This window comes from Chiloscyllium punctatum, chromosome 33 (genome assembly GCF_047496795.1).
Source record: "Chiloscyllium punctatum isolate Juve2018m chromosome 33, sChiPun1.3, whole genome shotgun sequence".
In the NCBI taxonomy this organism is placed as follows: domain Eukaryota; kingdom Metazoa; phylum Chordata; class Chondrichthyes; order Orectolobiformes; family Hemiscylliidae; genus Chiloscyllium; species Chiloscyllium punctatum.
The window spans coordinates 27604459-27627898 of record NC_092771.1 but is presented as its reverse complement, the minus strand read 5'-3'; the positions used below and the strand labels follow the sequence as shown (position 1 = coordinate 27627898).

The 23440-nt window shown below is 51.1% G+C and overlaps 1 protein-coding gene across 10 annotated transcripts in view; it reads right to left on the bottom strand.

Annotated features, from left to right (window-relative positions):
- The window catches only part of znf609b (zinc finger protein 609b), a 229662-nt gene extending 206507 nt beyond the window's left edge, over window positions 1-23155 (bottom strand). For 5 of the 10 annotated variants that reach the window (XM_072553227.1, XM_072553226.1, XM_072553231.1 and 2 more), the window contains exons 1-2: window positions 22823-23154; window positions 168-1072 (exon numbers count right to left, since the gene is read on the bottom strand). In XM_072553227.1, coding sequence (XP_072409328.1) covers window positions 168-947 — 780 coding nt within the window. In that variant the 5' untranslated portion in view covers window positions 948-1072; window positions 22823-23154. Of the gene's footprint in view, window positions 1-167; window positions 1073-22822 lie in introns of all 10 variants that reach the window. The other 5 variants (XM_072553228.1, XM_072553229.1, XM_072553232.1 and 2 more) reach the window with 2 other exon arrangements.
- Between the last annotated feature and the right edge of the window lie 285 nt (window positions 23156-23440).

Sequence of the window (23440 nt, the reverse complement as noted above, 5' to 3'; positions counted from 1 at the left end):
CACTGGCTGGCTGATACACACAATGGATCAAGCAATTGACTTCACGTTACATGAAACAGAAGAGGTTTGTCAAACCAGACCTCTGCTTAGGACATCAGGTTAACAAGCTACAATCTCCTGACTGCACTAGGATTTTGTAGAACATTTAAAACTACCACTGTTCTTACCTTCTCTGTTTTGATCTTCTTCAGTGGTCGACACTCACTTTCAACTTCCTCAGACTCTGTTTTAATTCCCAACAGGTTAGATATGGTGTTGCTATCCACTGGTGCATTTCCCAAATCCAGCACTTGACCCGTAGCCCCTTCAGGGCAGCTTGTGCCTGGAGCACATTCAAACGAGCTGCCCTTTGACCCTGACCCCAACCCTAGCTGTTGTGCAGCATTTGCATCATTTCCAGGGGGAGGCTGCACAACTCCACTGCTCTCACTTTTATCCTTTTTGCTTTTGCTTGATCCACCCTCCTTCTCCTTTTTCGATCCAGCTCCATTCCGGACAGTCTTTGGGCCCTTTTCAGACCCTTTGGATGTGCTATTGGAAGACCCCAGTCCACTGGGATTTGTCAAATCTCCAGAACGACCCTGCATCTCTTTCTTCCCATTTCCTGATTCTCCCAGTGTGTAGAGGGAAGCAGCAGACACAGATTTACCCCCATCCTTTGCACTCTTATTTCTCTTTGCCTTTGATTTGCTCTCCTTGGCCTGAGGTGCTTGAACTGGCGTGACAAACTTGATATTCTCTGGCAGAGCCGCCACTGCACTCGGAACTGGGATGCTTCCATCTTTCGATCCCGACATTTCCATTTTCTGCTGATCTTTTTCTAAATCTGCGTCCAAGTCAATGATTAAATTCCCAACTCCGATATCCCACTCATCCCCACTGTCGTAGGCATCAACAGCATTCGAATCCGCACCTTTCCCAGCTGAACTGCTGCTGCTTAAGGACATCTTAGATTCACCTTCCTTGTGAAAAGACTTCTTTCTCTTCTCAGTGGCCTTGGACTAGTGCCTGTGTGTTAGATTCTTATCGAAGCAACCTCACAACCTCTCCATCGATGTGAGTGCATCATCGCCTGGAAAAGGTAAGAAATTGGGTGTAAGAATAAGCGGATATCAATGAACAGAAAATTACCTGTGCCAGTGAACACTGATCCATGCAGAAACATCAGGATGTCAAGCCACCAAATCCCAACACACAGAAAAGCACAAAGTACCAGCTAGTGGGAGAGTACAAGACAATGATGGGCAAATAGCAACAGGGTGGTGAGAGACAGAAACGTCAAAACCGAGAAGTTGGTAGGCTGCAGACTTAAGGCAGAATGGAGCATGAAGAATTAATGCTGCTTCTGGAGCAGGTGGTTGCTATACATTTTAACCTGAATAAACCTTACAGCTGCTTTTCCACAAAGGATCCAAGTTTCACAGAAATTGAATTAAACCTGATCACTTAGCAGTAATGAGAGAAAAACTGCTAAAACCACTCATGTGTGAATGGCTTGGATTTTCCAAAGACAGATTAGAAAACCAGTGCTCCAAACCAGGTAAACCACAGATGGTTCAATATTCAGTGAGGAACACTGCTGATGGAGTAGACCACTTAGCCAACTTTACCTTTCAATATAATCATATCGAATCATCTACAGAGCTTCCAATTTTCAATGGTAGAGAAATCCAAAAGATTCTTCATCACCAAAATCTCCTCATCTCAGTCCCAAACTGCTCCCCCTTATTTTCAAATGGTGGCCCTGAGGTCTAGATTTCCAACCGGGGATACAATTTACCTTCTTCTAAACACCTTAAGTATTTTGTAAGTTTTAATGATATCATCTCTCGTATTCAAAACCCTAGAGAATACAGACCCAGGTTCTGGATGTAGGATTGCTCACTGAGCTGGAATGTTCATTTTCAGACGTTTCGTCACCATACTAGGTAACACCTTCAGTGAGCCTCCGGACGAAACACTACTGATGTTTCCTGCTTTCTATATATATGTTTGGGTTTCTTTGGGTTGGTGATGTCATTTCCTGTTCTTTTTCTCAAGGGGTGGGAGATTGGGTCCATCTCGATGCCTTTGTTGATAGAGTTCCGGTTAGAATGCCATGTTTCTAGGAATTCTCGTGCATGTCTCTGTTTGCTTGTCCTAGGATGGACGTGTTGTCCCAGTCAAAGTGGTGTCCTTCCTCATCTGTATGTAAGGGATTAGTGGGAGGGGGTCATGTCTTTTTGTGGCTATTGATGTTCGTGTATCCTGGTGGCTAGTTTTCTGCCTGTTTGTCCAATGTGGTGTTTGTTACAGTCCTTGCATGGTATTTTGTTAATGACATTAGTTTTGCTTGTCTGGATAGGGTCTTTCAAGTTCATTAACTGCTGTTTTAGTGTGTTGGTGGGTTTGTGGGCTACCATGATGCCAAGGGGTCTGAGTAGTCTGGCAGTCATTTCCGAGATGTCTTTGATGTAGGGAAGAATGGGTAGGGTTTTTGGACGTGTTTTGTCTGCTTGTACACCCATACAGTGTCTTCAAAAAGAATGAGTACCCAATGAACACAGTCCACCGATTTCTCAGCAACAAACTCAAATAAGCAGACAAAATACGTCCAGAAACCCTAGCCGTGCTCCCCTACATCAAAGGCATCTCGGAAATGACTGCCAGACTACTCAGACCCCTTGGCATCATGGTAGCCCACAGACCCACCAACACACTAAAACAGCAGCTATTGAACTTGAAAGACCCTATCCAGACAACAAGCAAAACTAATGTCAATTACAAAATACTGCGCAAGAACTGTAACAAACACTACATTGGACAAACAGGCAGAAAACTAGCCACCAGGATATATGAACATCAACTAGCCACAAAACGGCATGACTCTCTCACTAGTATCCTCACATTTGGATGAAGAAGGACACCACTTCGACTGGGACAACACATCCATCCTTGGACAAACCAAACAGAGACACATAAGAGAATTCCTAGAAGCATGGCTTTCCAACTGGAATTCTATCAACAAACATACTGACTTGGACCCCATTTACCACGCCCTGAGAAATAGAACAGGAAATGACATCACAATAGGAAATGACATCACCAACACAAAGAAACCCAAACATATTAAGTAGAAAGCAGGAAACACCAGCAGTGCTTTGTCCGGAGGTTCACTGAAGATGTTACCTAATATGGTGACACAACGTCTGAAAATGAACCTTCCAGCTCAGCAAGCAAATCAACATCCAGGACCTCAACCTGAGCTACAAATCTTCTCAAAACTCGCTAACAGATCCAGGTTACCCAATCGCTCTTCACAGGACTGGCCTGCCATCCCAGGAACAAGTCTAAGGAACATTCCTTGCACTCCCTCCATGGAAATACTATCCTTCCTGAGATAAGGAGACCACAACTGCACATGATACTGTAGGTGCAAGTTAACCAAGCTCCTTTACAAATGCAAGACTTCACACCTCCTGGACACATGTCCTCTTACAAAAAAGGCTAACTTTATGAGCCTTCATAATAGCATGCTGCACTTGCATGCTTGCCTTCAGGAACTTATTTGTTAATCTAATACCTTTGCACATCTATACTTGCCAACATCTTACCAGTTAAGAAGTAACTTTGCACATCTGTTCCTCTTACAAAAGAAAGAAACTTCATTTCCACTTGTCTGTCCAAATCATCTTGAAACCATTTTACAATTTCTTAATAACAAATATTCCCACATGGCTGTGTCATCCACATGCTTGGAAATATTATAGATTGTCCCACAAATGAAGAAAACCTTATTCGGAATATCTCAATGCTTTCCATTTAACTCTCATCCCATATCTTAGAATCACAGAATTCCTACAAAACTGGACACAGGCTATTCAGCCCATCAAGTCCACACCAAACTTCCAAAGAGCATCCCATCCAGACCCAGTCCTGTAACCGTGCCTTTCCTGTGCTGGCTAAATGGATTAGCCACATCTCAGGCTACTATGAGCAATTTAGGACGGCCAATCCTCCTAATCTGTACACCTTTGGACTGTGGGAGGAAACACACATAGACACAGAGAGAACGTGCAAACCCCACACAAACACTCATCCAAGAGTGGAGTCAAATCCAGGTCCCTGCAAAAAACCAAAACAGTGCTAACCACAGAGCCACCAGGCCTCCCTTTCCACACCCTCCCCTATTCTAGCATCAAAAGCCATATCCATGAGCTAGTCAATGCCATTTGTAGCATCTTTATTGAAAGAAAGAAACAGTCCACTTGAACTTCTGCTCTTTACCTGTTAGCATACACTTCCCATTTTGTTCTCTGGACACGAACTGACATGCCTTCACCAGTCCATACAAAAGGACTTCATCTCGACTGACTCTTCCATTTCTCAAAAGGACTAACACCCAAAACGTTACCCCAACTTTCTGTTTCAGATGCAAATTAACCTGTTCTGCCTTGTTAGCACCGTGCAATTTTTTTCTCCAGAGCCACTGTGGTTGTCTCTATTATAGACAATAGACAATAAGTGCAGGAGTAGGCCATTCTGTCCTTCCAGCCAGCACCACCATTCATTATGATCATGGCTGATCATCCTCAATCAGTATCCTGTTCCTGCCTTATCCCCATAACCCTGATTCCATTATCCTTAAGAGCTCTATCCAACTCTTTCTTGAAAGTATCCAGAAACTTGGCCTCCACTGCCTTCTGGGGCAGAGCATTCCATACACCCACCACTCTCTGGGTGAAGAAGTTTCTCCTCAACTCTGTTCTAAGTGGCCTACCCCTTATTTTTAAATTGTGTCCTCTGGTTCGGGACTCACCCATCAGCGGAAACATGCTTCCTGCCTCCAGAGTGTCCAATCCTTTAATAATCTTATATGTCTCAATCAGATCCCCTCTCAGCCTTCTAAACTCAGGCGTATACAAGCCCAGTCGCTCCAGTCTTTCAGCATAAGATCGTCCCGCCATTCCGGGAATTGACCTCATGAACCTACACTGCACTCCCTCAATAGCCAGAATATCTTTCCTCAAATTATCCTGGAGTGAGAGAAGAGAAACATTTCTCACACTAAAGGGAGAGGATTGAGGGCAGAAAGCATATCTGAAAACTTTGAAAAGACAGGTGGAAGCCAGTCCTGATTCCTACTTTCTCAAATTCAAACAATAGGTTTCCATCCATTGCAATAGTTACCATTTTCACCCCAAACTGGGTAGGGTGGACATCCAAACTCATGGGAAATGAAGGAACTCAACACCATGAGTCAGAAAAAGGCCTTTCATATCATTAGTACGCCCCCAAAGTACTTTATACAAATGGATTAAAGTGCAGTCACAGTTAAGTAAATACAACACAGCAAATTAACTTATTTATGAGTAAGCAAAAAAATTTGGCCATGACATGAGAACACACTGTTCTTTTTAAACAGCATCAAATAATCTCTAACCTTCACCTGAGCAAGCAGACAGTGTTAATGCCATATCTCAACTACAGCAGCACTCCACTATGATCCTCAATTACCTACCTGATTGACTTGTACCGACAACTTTCAGGCTGGGTCATGGGATTCTCCAATTTAAAGTCTTCTTACACAGCTCAGCAATGCACAGGTGGGCTCCCTCCATTTTGCCCTGTTTTAAGCTTCTCTGGAAGCAATTCTAGGCAATCTAACAAACTTAATCAATCAATTTTCCAACCACAGTGAGCTGATAAATTGATAGCTGTAAAATCACAACTGGATAGAATGAATTTCTAATGTAGAAAAATTGTTGAGAATGCAAATTAATCTCGTCTTCATCTCCTCATTGAAGCAACGAGTACTAACTAACTTCATACTCCAGTTGTTCAATACATTACAGAACGAAGCAGAATGGTACAAGTGTACAGGAGGCAACTATTCAGCCCATCATGTCTGTGTTAGATCAGATCAGAAAACAAGCAAACCAGCCTATTTTTACTTTTCAGTTCTTGGTCTGTAAACCAAGTTAAGGCGCTTCAAGTGAAGTGAAAATAGATTTAAAAGTAACTAGGGTTTCTGCCTCAATTGCTCTTTCAGGTTCTCAGTTCCAAAATACAACTATTGTTACTTGTGCTGTTGAATCACAGAGTCATAGAGTTCCAAAATACAGAAGAAAAGGAAGGCAGCATCCAAAGTGAATATAGGCTCCTTAGAGAATGATGCTGGGGAAATAATAATGAAAAGCCAGGAAATGGCAGAGGAATTAAATAATGACTTTGCATCAGATAGTATTTTTGGAATTCTATTGGTGCTTTCGAAATAATCAAAAGGTAAAAAGAGAAATCAAAATAAATACAATGATCATCACTAGAGAAAATGTACTGGAACCAAAGACCAATAAATCCCTTGGGATGCATCCTAAGATATTAAATAAAGTAGCTACAGAGATAATGGATACCTTGTAAGATTCTGGAAAATTTCCAGAAAACTGGAGAACATGCCAATCTATCACCTTAACTCAAAAAAGGAGATTAGAAAAACAGCTAACCATAGGCCAGTTAGCTTAATATCTGTTCCTGGGAAATGTCAGTCTATTATAAAGGAGACAAAGCACAGCTTTTAGAAATATATAATATAATCAAGCAGAGTCAACTTAACCCTAACCCTAAGACTTCAAACCTGACAAATGTATTAGAATTATTTGAAGAGGCAGCGAACAGGGTAAACAAGGAGGTAAACGGTGGATGAAATATATTTGGATTTTTAAAAGTGTCTGATTAGCTACCACACATATAAGCTACCTAAAAAGATAAGCAGCTCATGGTGTTGACACTAGTACATTACTATGAGTATGGAATTGGCTAACTAACAAAAGACAGAGTTGGGCTGAGAGGACATTTTCATGATGCCAACTTGTAACTCGTGGAGTGTCACAGTAATCAACACTAGAGCCACAATTATTTATTATATATTCATAACAAGGATTAGGAAGGTGAATGTACTATTGCTAAGTTCACAGATGACAAAACAAACTAGGTGGGAAGGCAAATGGTGATGATGACAAAGTGTCTGTAGAGTGACATGGGCAGATTAAGTGAGGCAGAAAAACCTGGCAGTTAAAATATAATGTGGGAAAATATGAGATTACATATTGTGGCAGGAATAGAAGAGTAGGATAATATTTAATCAGTGAAAGACTGCAGAAAGCAAGCTACTCAATTGTATCAATCTCCACAAAGTGTTAACAAAGAAATCAAACCAGACAGACCACCAGCATCAATGTCAAAAGCAGCCCTGTCAATTTTGCAAAGTCCTGCTAACGAACGTCTGGGGTGGGCCTCGTGCCAAAGTTAGGAGAGCTGTCTCACAGACTAGTCAAACAGCAGCCTGAGGTTGTCATAGTCACCAAGTCACACTAGACATCAGCATCCCCGAGTATGTGTCTTGTCCCAGTAGCATGATAGATGCAGCAGAGGTGGCGGCCCAACAGTATAAAGTCAGGAGGGAATTGTCCTGGAAGCCCTAAACATTGACTCCAGACCCAATGAGGTTTCATGGCATCAGGTTAAACATACTGTTCTCCCCCAGCTAATGAATCCGCTCTCCTTCAACATTTGGAGGAAGCACCAAGTGTGACAAGGGCACAAAATGTACGCTGGGTGGGGGGTCTTCGATGCCCACTCTCAACAGTGGCTCAGTAGTAGCACTACTCATTGCCACAGAAGACTGTGGAGGCCAAGTCACTGAGCACACCTAGGACAGAGACAGATAAGTTCTTGATTAGTAAGAGGATCAAAGGTTACTGGGAGAAGATAGGAAAATGGCACAGAGAAGTATATCAGCCATGATCGAATGGCAAAGCTGACTCGAAAGGCTGAATGGCCTTGTTCGACTTCTGTATCTTACGGTCTACTCCTGATCAAGCTGGTCAGGCCCTAAAGGACATAGTAGTGCCAGCTGGTGAAAGAACCAACAGGGAAAAACATAAATTACCAATTAATTCTCACCAAGTGCTTGCTGCAGGTGCATCTGTGCATGACAATATCAGTGAGAGTCACCACCGAACAGCCTCTGCAGAGACAAAGCCCCACCTTCACATCGAGAATCCTCCCCATTCTGTTATGTGGTATTACCATCATGCTGAATGGGACAGATTTCAAACAGATCTAGAACTCAAGACTGGTTATCTAGGACTGAAATGCTGTGGGCCATCAACAGCAGTATTGTACCCTAACACGATCTGCAACCTCATGGTCCAGCATATCCCCCACTCAACCATTACCATCTGGATGGACAGATCAAGGTGGGCTGAATGGTATTCTTCATCTCTCAGTCACTGATCTGGATAACTCCTATGGCATGTGATGAAACAACAATGATCTACATTATTTATTTCCATCAAATATTATCTAAATTCATAGTTAAGACAAAACATTTTAGAAAGACCAAGTAATATCAATGCAATTGGGTTAAAAAAAACACGATGATCGAGTTATTCAGTCGGAAAACAATCAGTTGTACACTGTGAACACTACTTATTAAATCGGCTTGCTGACTGGCTAAGCAAAGCTCCCTTGGTTTCAACCTGCTGCGCTGTCTTTGTTTCCCCTTCCTACACCAGCCACATCGTGAAACTGACCCTTGCTCAGCGCTAATGTCAATGTGTCGAAGTTCACCAATACTGCTGACCTGAAAGGTTCATACCCAATCCAGTATACAACATCTAGTTCCTTACTGTGAAAAACTTAAGCAAAATGTAGGCATGCAACCAAGATTGGGTAAAACAAAAATAAGCTTAATTACAGAAAATTGGAACTCTAATTGAGGACAAATGGGCAGAATCCATTTCACCTTTAATTAGGTTTGAAAATGCAAATCAGTTCCAGATTCCACAAAGCCCTGACCTGGAAACATATGCTTTTTCTTCAGTGTTTCTGGGTCAAAATCTTGGAACGCTCTCCCTGATAGCATTGAGAATGTCCCTATACCATATGGACTGCAATGGCTCATGAACGTAGCTCAGCACCGCTTTCTCCAAGGCAATGAGGGATGGACAACAGATCCTGGCATAGTCAGTGATGCCCTCATACCATGAACAAATAGTTTTAAAAACTCAATGTCACACGCAAGATGGTTTGTGTGTTGAGGCAGCAGGCAATTCCAATAAATAACCTGCCACTGCATTTTAGAAGACGGCAAATTAGAAACTGCTCTAATTCAGAATGACAATAAGGTGGACTTTGCCCAAGTTCAAAACTTCACCCTTAAATTTTCCAGAGAAGCCAGGTCTTCCCCAGAGAGAACTGGAAACAGTCAATTCAGAAAAATATTCTATACACATCCCAGCTCATGGAGTAGCAGTTATCGTTCCTCTTTAAAGAAACGGGGGTATTGGACAAAGGGGTGGGGGAAACAAGGGGGGAGTATAAATGGTTTAAATAGAGAAGCCAAAAAGAAACTGAGATAAATAGTTGTAATATCAGTCTTTTCTTCAACGCTCAGTTCAAACTGGATTTGCTAGTTAAATAACATTGCCCACAGTTAAAAATTGTCAACAAAATACCTCTTTACAGCAAAGACCGTAACAAGGGTCCTCTTGGCAGTCACAAGCTATCATTCTATTCTCTGCTACGTGAATCCTTTGGGGGAGATAAGCAAAAATGAAATTGACACCCGATTAAAAACTGAAAGAACTGCGGTTGCTGTAAAAACAGAAGTTGCTAGAAAAACGCAGGGGGTCTGGCAGTATCTGTGAAGAGAAATCAGAGTTAACATTTAAGATTTGGTGACCCTTCCTCAGAACTGATGGTAGGTAGGAAAATATTGTATTTTTAGCAGAAGATGGGGGATGAGGGAAAGAGTAAATGCTATGTGGGAATAGAGCCCAAAAGAGAGAGAACAGTTGGACAGACAATTTAAGAGGCATTTGGATGGGTATATGAATAGGAAGGGTTTGGAGGGATATGGGCCGGGTGCTGACAGGTGAGACTAGATTGGGTTGGGATATCTGATCAGCACGGACGGGTTGGACTCAAGGGTCTGTTTTCATGCTGTACATCTCTATGACTGGATAACGATCTGGCTTGGAGGGTGAGTAGCTATTAATGGGGACTGTTGGTGGCTAACAATGGGAATAGTTAGCTTCCTGCTGAATTTATCAACACGATTCAACTATTCCCAAGCTTCGGGAAAAGAAGCTTCTCCTGAATTCCCAATTGGATTAATCATTGGTTGAAATGGAAAGCCTTTATGTTCAGTTTTAGCCTCTGTCACAAACGGACACAGCCTCTGAGTGTTTGATAGTGTGAAAAACTCTCAGGTCACTCCTCTTCCCACCTTTTCCCTCCAGCCTGTTCAGCACAACCGCTCAGTTCTAATGCCATTGTTATTGCACCAAAGGATCTTTTACACCCAGTTGAGATGTAGTTGTATTTAATATTAGAATATACATTGGCATACGATGACACGAAAATAGGGTTTGTGAACAGCAAATGCCTGCTCAACATGGACTGTTTGGTAAGGTTAGACACCCTGAATCTCGAAGTATTCTATGTGTCAAAAATAGGAAATGCCATAAGTATTGACGCTGTCACCCCCATCCCCAAACAATTCCCTCCCAGCAACTGTATTACCAGTCCATCAGCGTCACTAGGTCAAGATTCTGTGACTCCTTCCCCAACATCACTGTGGGTATGCCTCAACCAAAAGGACTACAGTGATTCAAGATAACCACTCACCATCTACTGGCCCACCAGTGACACTCACATCCCACAAGCAAATCAAAAATTAAAGCAGGCAGAGCCCAGGAGAAAATCCAACAAGAAATTCCATCAGAATCACAGAATCGTTAGAAAGCGCTGAAAACTCCTCAAGCCCACCTTGTTCAGTACTCATCTGACCATTTTGATTCAGTGCCAATTTCCTGCATTTCCTCTCTAATCCTACACATTGGTTAAATAAGAACCATGTAATGCCTTAAATACCACAATGCAATCTGCCTCCATCACACATCCAAAGGAAAATCGGTATAGAAACCATATTGTTCAGGATGCAACCAAGGAAGTGATAGAGTGTGGAGTCAAACGAGACTCAAACTTCAGAATCAAATTACTAACAGAAATCCAATCCCTGCAATTCCCAACAATGCACTGCAGACTGTCAGTTGGAAACCTAAATAACAGACTACTGTTTTTCCTCCATGGTTGCACCACCTCTTACCAGTCAGCAGGTTAAGCATTTACAATCAATATACTCAGAACAGAAAGTGCTCCATTTCCATGGAATCTCTGCATCTCTAATATGCTGACCTGATGGCGTTCAGAAAGCACTCAAAATCCTCTCCCCTTTCTACAGGCAGCTTCGAAACACCGAGCAACAGATGGATCAAATCACACAGGAGCTGACAGCACCTTCTGCCTGAGTGAAGGCAGTGCTTGGCAAACACAAAGAAATCCCCTTGACAGAGATTCAGCACAGTCATCCATGCACTATTTGGAAACAACAAATTTCTTTTCCTAGTCAGTCTGCGAAGAAAAAGCACAGCACAGCCTGAAGGTCGACAGGTTAAAGAGCTCTCCTTGCTTATGGAGAGTTGCTACCTGAGGTGGATCTTTTGTTTTACACATTAATCCTTGAACAGCTGCACTCAATAACCAGCTGCACTATTCCTCTGTTTACATCTACTGGCAAGACAAAAACCTGAACATTACTCAAGTAAATGAAGGGCAGAGCCTGGAAAAGGGGAACCATTTAGATCTGGGTCAGAGTTTACATTGACATGAATAATAAATCTGCTATAGACAGCATCTCTAGACATTAGGGAGTGCTGTCAACAACACTGCAACGCACTTTTTCTTGGACTTTGTAGGGATGTAATGTAGGTTGCATGGGGATGGAAGACGACGACTTGCTGTTTGTTTCTCAACCATTGCTCCCATTGCATATGGAGACCTGCAGCTACTGGCCAGCCAAAGGGACAGCAGATGGATTGTCACAGAAGCTTCCAGCGCTACCCAGTTCTAGCACGCTGACATAGTCACCATAGATTGCAATCCTCCCAACATCGACATGTTACTAAAACATCATACAATTAGATCATGCAGGTAATGTCATCAATCTGTCACAGGAGCTATCCCATGTGTACTGGCCCACATCTGTCCTTCAACACTTTACACAAAGGCTTTCCAGAGATTTACATAATTGCTGTTTGATATACTGTACGCAAATTTTGTCATATTTCCTACAACAGTAAACACATTGAGACATCCTAGTTAGAAAAATGCTTTATTTTTGCATAACGTATTTCTGAATGGTTCAGAGGATACTGGTGCTGCATTCAGCTGTATCTGCACCACCCTCCAAAGTTTAAGCCCCCAGACAGAACCTAGACAAAATACATAGATCAGCTCAACAGAATGAGTATTTAAACAAACCACACACCTCCTCAGTATCACATATTCCATGTGCAGTTCCCAATAACAGCCCAGTCACCTGGGATTTTCCTAGAGGCAGGTACATGGCCCTCACATTCCCCCAGGCCCATACATCCCAAAGTGATCAAACAGTTGGAAAATAAACCATTGAAAAATATAAATAATCAACTTCCATTTGTATAGTGCCTTTAATATGATAACACTCCTATGAAGCACCATAAGAGGCTTTAGCAAATAAAGTTCAAACTTGCAACGACATGAGGTTGGAGGTCTAAAAGCTTGGTCTAAGCAATATATTTAATAAAGGAAACACCATCAGTGAATCATTTACTTGAAGTACTACTCCAAAACCAGCACTAAGTGTTAAGATAACATTGTTGAAATTATCACTGCCCAACGAGGAGACACTTCTGCTTGCTTCTACCGAGGACAGAGTCACAGATCTCACATTCAGGCAATGCCCCAGAATGAATGCCCGAAACGGACCTCCTGACACACACAATTGTTGCAATAGATTGAACTCCTACCGAACTGACCAAAGCAACAAAATTCTGAATTTTCAACCGGCACTTGAGTGTGTATTCAAAACAATTCTCACTCCTCCCTCCCACTGCCCCAAACATACAGGAGAGATCGCAGACAGGAGATTGAATTGAATTGAATTTATTGTCACGGTGAAAAGCTTCATCTTGGGAGCACAGAGTTAAACAGCATAGATAGTAAATAATAGGTAAACAGCAGCCAAAAAAAACAGGTACAGGCGAATGGTAAGCGTTTGAGAGTCCATTCAATATTCTAACAACAGTAGGTTAGAAACTGTTTCAAAACCCACTGGTGAGTGTGTCCAGGCTTCTGTACCTTCTCCCTGATGTTACAGGTTGTAGAAAAGCATTGCCAGGATGGGATGGATCTTTGAGAATGTTGGCGGCCTTTCCTTGACAGCGGGCCTGGTAGATGGATTCTATAGATGGGAGGTTGGCCTTTGAGATTGTCCAGGCCAAGTTCACCACTCGCTGTAACCATCTCCGATCTTGAATGGTACAGTTGGCCTACCAGGGAGTGATACGTCCAGGTGACACTGGCTTATTTCCCCCATTCAGGAAACTTAACATGGCAACAGACAAATCTATTTTCAGGTAGGAAAGAGGGCAAGTCATTTAAATTATTCACTTATTGATGGCTATGAAGGCTAGGGAGAGCAGCACTTTGGTATTAAATATAAACAAAATATGTCACAGTTCAATATGATTCACCTCAAATCACTGTGAATAATGCAATTCTAAAATCACAAGTTGTTGCCAACTTAACAGGTCAGCACTTTGGATCAGAGCAATAAAGTGCACAAAACCAATTTAGTGAAATTCAGTTCAAAATCTGCTAACAGCGAAGAACCTCTAAACATTCATCCAACTCGATTCTCATTAATACGCTTTGTGCTGTATCTTAAACTTGTGCCAGTCTCCATCCCAGGTACTCTCTCATCCATCAACCTTCAGATGTGGCCACTGTTTCCTCCTTCAATCTTGTAGCCACTTTGAAAGACAGTTCTTTATTTCACAACTTATCGGGACACCCTTTGAGCTGTTGCAATTCCACAGCATATTCAGAATTCTTCTCATTCTCTGGCTCCTTACCAATATTTCTTGAAACTCCTGTCAATCCCTTTTTTCTCTTTTCTCTAGTCCACTTCAGTTACTAGTTCTTCCAAACAAAACGATGATATTTTCAATCCTTTTTTCCACTAATTTCAAACCTTCTTCAATTAACCAATGTAATCAACATCACATTTTGTTCCTGATCTATCTTTTAGGTTTTATGCTTCCAGTTAAGCTCCATGTTGGCTGATCCATCACACGCAAGATCACTTGCTCCTTCTGTCTCTCCTGCAGCAAGACCAAACTTTCTCCTCAGATTGTCTTGAAGGGGGCCCCATTTTACCCTCGAATACCCCCCGTTTGGCATTACATGTGCAGTTTCACAAGTGAGAGCATGCAAAATGATCAGTTGTATTGTTTTGAGCATGAGGGTTGCGTGGTTAACTTGCAGTGTTACTCTGGAGCTGGCGTAAGATGCGTCTGTGATTTCCTTTACGTGGTCGGACATTTTCAAACCCTTTACTTGATAATAATTGTAAGATGGTCTGTCATCAAATCTGTGCTCAAGACAACCTATTTTCTTCCCAAATTGTTCTAGTCCATAGTTGATGGGTTTCATCTATGTCAAATCACTCAGTCTCTCAGTTCTCTGTATTTATAATCTCCTGCGTTCACTGTCTAAACACATCCATTCATTTCCCAATGATTCTGCAATACATTAGACAACGTAATGTGAAGTTAAAGCTGAATCTAAGTTTGACAGAATATCTTACACTGTACACTGTATGACCACTGCAAGACTCTGACTCTTAAGTGTTCCGAAGGAGGACCACCACTGCTTGAACATATTGACAAGAGGTTGCATACAAAGCCTCTAACACAGAATGATGTTTCTGGAAATAGCAAAGGGTGCAGATGTGATTCTTCAGTGAGAATGCTAAAAACCCCAGTTGAAGAAATGGTTGCCATGGCATGGTGGGGGTGGTGGACAGAAATATATGGAGTTAGAATACAAAGAGGCTTGTTTCATTCATTTAGTATACATTACCATTGTTTCTGATCCTTCCATTACATTACCCCTCATACCACCTATTTCTTAAAAGTACTGACCACCACTGACCTGCAACCGCACAGATGTTTGTCACTTCAACATATAACAGAAATGGTCATACTCAATGTGGTCTGACAGTTTGCAGTGCCTTGAATATTTTACTGCAGGAGGTATCCCTGCAATGAATACACCTGCCCTTATCGAGTATCTGTACATGTATACCTCCAGTCAGACTACTGGAAACAAAAACAGAAGCTGCCAGAAAAGCTCAGCCAGTCTGGCAGCATCTGTGAAGAGAAATCAGAGTTAAATAAGATCCAGTCATCCTTTCTCAGAACTGACAGTAGCTAAGAAAATGTCGGTTTATATGCAGAAGATACATGGGGGGAGTGGGTAAGGAGTAATCGATAGGTGTGGATAGAGCCCAAAAGGGAGAGAGAGAACTGTTGGACGGACAAAGGAGTGGATAACGATCTGGCTGGGAGGGTGAATCGCTGCTAATGGAGACTGTTAGCGGCTAACAATGGGAGACTGTAATAGCAGACTGCGTGATAACAAGGCCTGGTGCATAGGTTAGGGAGCTCGGACATGGGGGAGTTCAGACCCTAAAATTATTGAACTCAATATTGAGTCCTGAGGGCTGCAGGAACAAGGCCTGGTGCATAGGTTAGGGAGCTCGGACATGGGGGAGTTCAGACCCTAAAATTATTGAACTCAATATTGAGTCCTGAGGGCTGCAGGGTCCCCAATTGGAAAATTAGGTGGCATTCTTCCAGCTTGAGCTGAGCTTGACTGGAACACTGCAGCAAGTGAGAGACAGATGTTGGCCAGGGAACAGGGTGGTGTGTTCAAGCGTAGGCTACTGGGAGCTCGGGGTATTTTTTGCGAACAGAACGTAGATGCTCTGCAAAGCTGTTACCCAGTCTACGCTTCATTTCACCAATGTAGAAAAGACCACATTGTGAGCACCGACTGCAGTAGACTAGATTGTGTGAAGGGCAGTTAAAGTGCTGTTTCACCTGGAAGGTATGTTTGGGCACTTGGATATTGAGGAGGGAGGAGGGAGGAGGGAAAGGAGCAGGTGTTACACCTTCAGTGGTGGCAGGGGAATGTGCCACGAGGCTGTGGATGGGTATTGGGAGTGAAGGATGAATGGAACAGGTACCCCTGAGGCAATGGTCCTGCTGAAGTCAGACAACGGAAGCTGGGGGCGGGGGGTTGAATATGCGTCTGAGATTACTGGATACTGATGGGCACTTGCTGGTTAGTCCCCGTGTCATCTCACAATGAACAACACTCACCAGCAAACCTGCTCTACAGTTTGCCCACTGCAGATATCATGGCAATCAGCCAAGACAGTTCACACATCTGACATATGAGGACATCGCTGATGAAGGATTAATGACCCTGACTATCAAAGCAAGGTTACCATGAGAAAATACTATTGGCAAACAACAGAAAAACCATCAGTCACAGGAAAACTCTATTCCAACTGAAATTCACATGGAGATAACTGCCTTTCTGTGGGGATTATCAAAGCACAAAAATAACTGCTCATTTTATTCATATTATCAAAAGCCCCAATCATCAAACATGCCTCAAGTTTGACTGTTCATCAATGACACAATACCCAGAGCACTGGCATCCACCACAAAATGCTGCCAGCAAGAGAAACTTTAAAATTAATCAAATAAACCCTACTAACACATCACAAATTGTTGAGGTTAACTCTCTTCCCAGTGGTCCAAAGGGAAGATCTGCAACAAAACTCAATTCCAAAGTGACAGAAACTAACCCAGGGTCACCTGGGGATATCCTCCACCTCAACAAGCTGGCAACAAGACTATCTGTAGCAACGGCTATCTGAAGTATGATCAATACATTCTTAAGATGTAGATAACCCACATAGCAATGTGCTGTATACTGCTTCATGTGCATCGGAAGAAACAGTCAGACTACAAAAGACTGGCCACAAAAGCATTCACTCATAGCACCACTCAACCAAGCAGTTACATTGAAAACCACATATTATCAGAAACACAGCGATGAATAACGAACAGCAAGCTCCAAACAACAACAGCAAAACAGATGACATCCGCATCTGACCATCAAATATTTCAGGGGGGGAAGGTAGGGGGGGAGGAGAGAGAGAAAGAAGACAGAGGTGTGGAGAGGGGCAAGAAGGGTGGGGAAGGTGGGCGACAATTGAGGGGGGGGGGGAAAGAGGGGGGATGGGTAGATACAGTGGGGGGTGTGATTGGGGAAGATGAGGAGGGTGTGGGGGGTGAGGAGGGGATGGGTTGGGGGGAAGGGAGCAGTTGTGGGAGAGGGAGTGATTGGGGAGGTTGGGAGGAGGAGGTTGGGAGAGGAGGGGGGGAAGAGAGGGGGGCAGGAGGGGAGGGGAGATGGGGGGGGGAGGGGAGGGAGACGGGGGGGAGGGGAGGGAGACGGGGGGGGAGGGGGGAGGGGGGGAGGGGAGGGGGGAGGGGGGAGGGGGAGGGGGAGGGGGGGGAGGGGGAGGGGAGGGGGAGGGGGGAGGGGGAGGGGGAGGGGGGAGGGGGAGGGGGAGGGGGGAGGGAGGGAGACGGGGGGGGAGGGGAGGGAGACGGGGGGGGGAAGGAAGAGACGGGGGGGGGGGGAGGAGGAAGAGACGGGGGGGGGAGGAGGAAGAGACGGGGGGGGGAGGAGGAAGGAGACGGGGGGGGAGGAGGAAGAGACGGGGGGGGGAGGAGGAAGAGACGGGGGGGGGAGGAGGAAGAGGACGGGGGGGGGGGGAGGAGGAAGAGACGGGGGGGGGGAGGAGGAAGAGACGGGGGGGGGAGGAGGAAGAGACGGGGGGGGGAGGAGGAAGGAGACGGGGGGGGGGAGGAGGAGAGAGACGGGGGGGGGAGGAGGAGAGAGACGGGGGGGGGAGGAGGAAGAGACGGGGGGGGGAGGAGGAAGAGACGGGGGGGGAGGAGGAGAGACGGGGGGGGAGGAGGAAGAGACGGGGGGGGGGAGGAGGAAGAGACGGGGGGGGGAGGAGGAAGAGACGGGGGGGGGAGGAGGAAGAGACGGGGGGGGAGGAGGAAGAGACGGGGGGGGAGGAGGAAGAGACGGGGGGGGGGGGAAAGGAGGAGACGGGGGGGGGGGGGAGGAGGAGACGGGGGGGGGGGAGGAGGAGACGGGGGGGGGGGGGAGGAGGAGACGGGGGGGGGGAGAGAGGAGACGGGGGGGGGGAAAGGAGGAGACGGGGGGGGGGGAAAGGAGGAGACGGGGGGGGGGGGGAGGAGGAGACGGGGGGGGGGAGGAGGAGACGGGGGGGGGGGGGGAGGAGGAGACGGGGGGGGGGGAGGAGGAGACGGGGGGGGGAAGAGGAGACGGGGGGGGAAGAGGAGACGGGGGGGGAAGAGGAGACGGGGGGGGGAAGAGGAGACGGGGGGGGGAAGAGGAGACGGGGGGGGGGGAAGAGGAGACGGGGGGGGGAGAGAAGAGGAGACGGGGGGGGGGGAAGAGGAGACGGGGGGGGGGGAAGAGGAGACGGGGGGGGGGGGAAGAGGAGACGGGGGGGGGGGGGAAGAGGAGACGGGGGGGGGGGAAGAGGAGACGGGGGGGGGGGGGAAGAGGAGACGGGGGGGGGGGAAGAGGAGACGGGGGGGGGGGGAGAGGAGACGGGGGGGGGGGAAGAGGAGACGGGGGGGGGGAAGAGGAGACGGGGGGGGAAGAGGAGACGGGGGGGGGGGGGAAGAGGAGACGGGGGGGGGGGAAGAGGAGACGGGGGGGGGAAGAGGAGACGGGGGGGGGGGAAGAGGAGACGGGGGGGGGGGCAAGAGGAGACGGGGGGGGGGAAGAGGAGACGGGGGGGGGGGAAGAGGAGACGGGGGGGGGGGCAAGAGGAGACGGGGGGGGGGGGGCAAGAGGAGACGGGGGGGGAAGAGGAGACGGGGGGGGGGAAGAGGAGACGGGGGGGGAAGAGGAGACGGGGGGGGGGGGGGGGAAGAGGAGACGGGGGGGGGAAGAGGAGACGGGGGGGGAAGAGAGACGGGGGGGGGGGGAAGAGAGACGGGGGGGGGGGGAAGAGGAGACGGGGGGGGGAAGAGGAGACGGGGGGGGGGGGAAGAGGAGACGGGGGAGGGGGGAAGAGGAGACGGGGAGGGGGAAGAGGAGACGGGGGAGGGGGGAAGAGGAGACGGGGAGGGGGGAAGAGGAGACGGGAGGGGGGAAGAGGAGACGGGGGGGGGGAAGAGGAGACGGGGGGGGGAAGAGGAGACGGGGGGGGGAAGAGGAGACGGGGGGGGGGAAGAGGAGACGGGGGGGGGGGGGGAAGAGGAGACGGGGGGGGGGGAAGAGGAGACGGGGGGGGGGAAGAGAGGACGGGGAGGGGGAAGAGGAGACGGGGGGGAGGAGGAGACGGGGGGAGGAGGAGACGGGGGGGGGAGGAGGAAGAGGAGGAGACGGGGGGGGGAGGAAGAGGAGGAGACGGGGGGGAGGAGGAGGAGGAGACGGAGGAGAGAGGAGGAGACGGGTGGGGGGGGAGGAGGAGACGGGTGGGGGGGAGAGGAGACGGGTGGGGGGAGGAGGAGGAGACGGGTGGGGAGGAGGAGGAGACGGGTGGGGGAGGAGGAGGAGACGGGTGGGGGAGGAGGAGGAGGAGGAGACGGGGGGGAGGAGGAGGAGACGGGGGGGGAGGAGGAGGAGGAGGAGGAGGAGACGGGGGGGGAGAGGAGGAGGAGACGGGGGGGAGGAGGAGGAGGAGACGGGGGGGGAGGAGAGGAGGAGACGGGGGGGGAGGAGGAGGAGGAGGAGGAGGAGACGGGGGGGGAGGAGGAGGAGACGGGGGAGGAGGAGGAGAGACGGGGGAGGAGAGGAGGAGGAGGAGGAGGAGGGAGACGGGGGGGGGAGGAGGAGGAGACGGGGGGGGAGGAGGAGGAGGAGACGGGGGGGGGAGGAGGAGGAGGAGACGGGGGGGGAGGAGGAGGAGACGGGGGGGGGAGGAGGAGGAGACGGGGGGGGGAGGAGGAGGAGACGGGGGGAGGAGGAGAGACGGGGGGGAGGAGGAGGAGACGGGGGGGGGGAGGAGGAGGAGACGGGGGGGGGAGGAGGAGGAGACGGGGGGGGAGGAGGAGGAGACGGGGGGGGAGGAGGAGGAGACGGGGGGGGGGAGGAGGAGGAGACGGGGGGGGAGGAGGAGGAGGAGAAGGGGGGGGAGGAGGAGGAGGAGACGGGGGGGGGAGGAGGAGGAGGAGACGGGGGGGCGAGGAGGAGGAGGAGACGGGGGGAGGAGGGGGAGACGGGGGGGGAGACGGGGGAGAGGAGAGGAGACGGGGGGGGGAGGAGGAGGAGGAGACGGGGGGGGAGGAGGAGGAGACGGGGGGGGGAGGAGGAGGAGACGGGGGGAGGAGGAGGAGGAGGAGGAGGAGAAGGGGGGGGAGGAGGAGGAGGAGACGGGGGGGGATGAGACGGGGGGGATGAGACGGGGGGGGATGAGACGGGGGGGGGATGAGACGGGGGGGGGATGAGATGGGGGGGGGGAGGGGGGGGAGAGGAGGTGGAGGAGACGGGGGGAGGAGGAGAAGGGGGGGAAGAGGATGGGGGAAGAGGAGGGGGAAGAAGAGGAGGGGGGAAGAGGAGGGGGGAAGAGAGGGGGGAAGAGGATGGGGGAAGAGGAGGGGGGGAAGAGGATGGGGAAGAGGAGGGGGGGAAGAGGAGGGGGGGAAGAGGAGGGGGGGGAAGAGGAGGGGGGAAGAGGAGGGGGGGAAGAAGAGGAGGGGGGGAAGAGGAGGGGGGGAAGAGGAGGGGGGAAGAGGAGGGGGGAAGAGGAGGGGGGAAGAGGAGGGGGAGAGGGGGGGAGAGGGGGGGAGAGGGGGGGAGAGGGGGGGGAGAGGGGGGTGAGGGGGGGAGAGGGGGGGAGAGGGGGGGAGAGGGGGGGAGAGGGGTGAGAGGGGGGGAGAGGGGGGGAGAGGGGGGGGAGGGGGGAGTGGGGGGGGGAGGGGGGGAGAGGGGGGGGGAGGGGGGGAATGAGGGTGGGAAGAGGGGGGCGAGTGGGGGGGAAGAGGATGGGGGGAGAGGGGGGAAGAGGATGGGGGTGAGGGGGGTAAGAGGATGGGGGTAGAGGATGGGGGAAGAGGATGGGGGGAGAGGGGGGGGAAGAGGGGGGATGGGGGAGAGGGGGGGGAAGAGGGGGGGACTGGGGGGAGAGGGGGGGAAGAGGGGGGGACTGGGGGTGCAAGGGGATGGGGGGCAGAGGGGGTGCAGGGGGACGGGGGTGCAGGGGGGGACGGGGGGGGTGCAGGGGAGACGTGGAGCAGAGGGGGTGCAGGGGGGACGGGGGCAGTGTGGGTGCAGGGGGGAGAGGGGGTGCAGGGGGGACGGGGTGCAGTGGGGACGGGGGGAGAGGGGGTGCAGGGGGAATGGGGGAGAGGGGGCGCTGGGGGGGCGGGGGAAGAGGGGGTGCAGGGGAGACGTGGGGCAGAGGGGGTGCAGTGGGGACGGGGGCAGTGGGGCTGCAGGGGGAGAGGGGGGAGAGGGGGGGAGTGGGGGACGGGGGGAGTGGATGTGCGGGGGGAGAGGGGGGTGCGGGGGGGTTTGACGGGGGTGGGGGAAAGCGAAGGGGGGTTGGGGGGCGGGAGGAGAAGGGGAAGTGGGGGGGTGGTGAGGGAAGTGGGGGGGGTGGTGAGGGGAGTGGGGGGGTGAGGGGAGTGGGGGGGTGAGGGGAGTGGGGGGGTGAGGGGAGTGGGGGGGTGAGGGGAGTGGGGGGGTGAGGGGAGTGGGGGGGTGTGGGAAGGGGGGGGTGAGGGGAGTGGGGGGGGTGTGGGAAGGGGGAGTGTGGGGGTGTGGGAAGGGGGAGTGGGGGGGTGTGGGAAGGGGGGGTGAGGGAGTGGGGGGGGGGTGAGGGGAGTGGGGGGGGGTGAGGGGAGTGGGGGGGGGTGAGGGGAGTGAGGGGGGGGTGAGGGGAGTGAGGGGGGGGGTGAGGGGAGTGAGGGGGGGTGAGGGGAGTGAGGGGGGTGTGGGAGGGGGGTGAGGGGAGTGGGGGGGTGTGGGAAGGGGGAGTGGGGGGGTGTGGGGAGGGGGGGGTGTGGGGGGAGGGGAGTGGGGGGGTGTGGGGGAGGGGGGGGTGTGGGGGGGGTGAGGGGAGTGGGGGGGTGGTGAGGGGGGTGGGGGGGTGGTGTGGGAGTGGGGGGGGTGAGGGGAGTGTGGGGGGGGTGGTGAGGGGGAGTGGGGGGGGGGTGAGGGGAGTGGGGGGGGGGTGAGGGGAGTGGGGGGGGGGTGAGGGGAGTGGGGGGGGGTGTGGGGAGTGGGGGGGGGGTGAGGGGAGTGAGGGGGGGGTGAGGGGAGTGGGGGGGGGGGTGAGGGGAGTGGGGGGGGGGTGAGGGGAGTGAGGGGGGGGGTGAGGGGAGTGGGGGGGGGTGAGGGGGGGTGAGGGGGGGTGAGGGGAGTGGGGGGGGTGAGGGGGAGGGGTGAGGGGAGTGGGGGGGTGAGGGGGGGAGTGGGGGGGGTGAGGGGGGGAGGGGGGGGGAGGGGGAAGTGGGGGGGGTCCCCCGGTAGCTGGTGCCGGGTCTCACTGTCACCATGTGCCTTTAAACCCGGGAGCCGGGTGTAGAGCGGGCCCCGGGCCCTCCCCTCCCTCCCGGAGCCCGGTCACTCCCCCCCACCCCCCAACACTGTAGTCCCGGGGGGTGGGGGGGAGTGTGTGTGGGTGTGTGTGTGTGGGTGTGTGTGTGGGTGTGTGTGGGGGGGTGGACGGAGCGAGCCCCGGGGCCCAGCGGTGAACAAAGAGATTTCCCGAGTCCCGGGCGGGGGGAGGGGTCCGGGCCGCCGCGGCCTCACTTACCCGGCTCCGGGCTCCGGGCTGCGGGCTCCGGGGGAGCTGCCGCCGGCGGCTGGGGGGCCTCCTCCCCGCCCTCCACCCGCCCGCCCCCCGCGGGGGAGCAGACGGGACAGCGACCTCTTCCCGGGACGGTACCGGGGAGGACGGCCGCCTTTTACCGGATCGCGGCCATCGGCAGCCGCCTGGCTCCCGTCCGCTCGGCCCCGGCCCGGGGAAGGCGACACTGGCTGCTCTACAGGCCGACGGTGCGGGGGCCCGAGACCGGCCTCTCGATTCTCCTCCCGCGGCGGCGGCAGCGGCGTCTCTCCCCGATCCCGGATCCGAGCGGCCCCCCCGCCCCCCGCCGTCACTGAGGCCGGGACCGAAAACCCGGACCGGAGCATGGGATCCCGGACCGGAGCGTGAGGACACGGAGCGGAGCGTGGGATCCCGGACCGGAGCGTGGGATCCCGGACCGGAGCGTGAGATCCCGGACCGGAGCGTGAGGACACGGAGCGGACTGAGATCCCGGACCGGAGCGTGGGATCCCGGACCGGAGCGTGAGGACACGGAGCGGAGCGTGAGGACACGGAGCGGAGCGTGGGATCCCGGACCGGAGCGTGAGATCCCGGACCGGAGCGT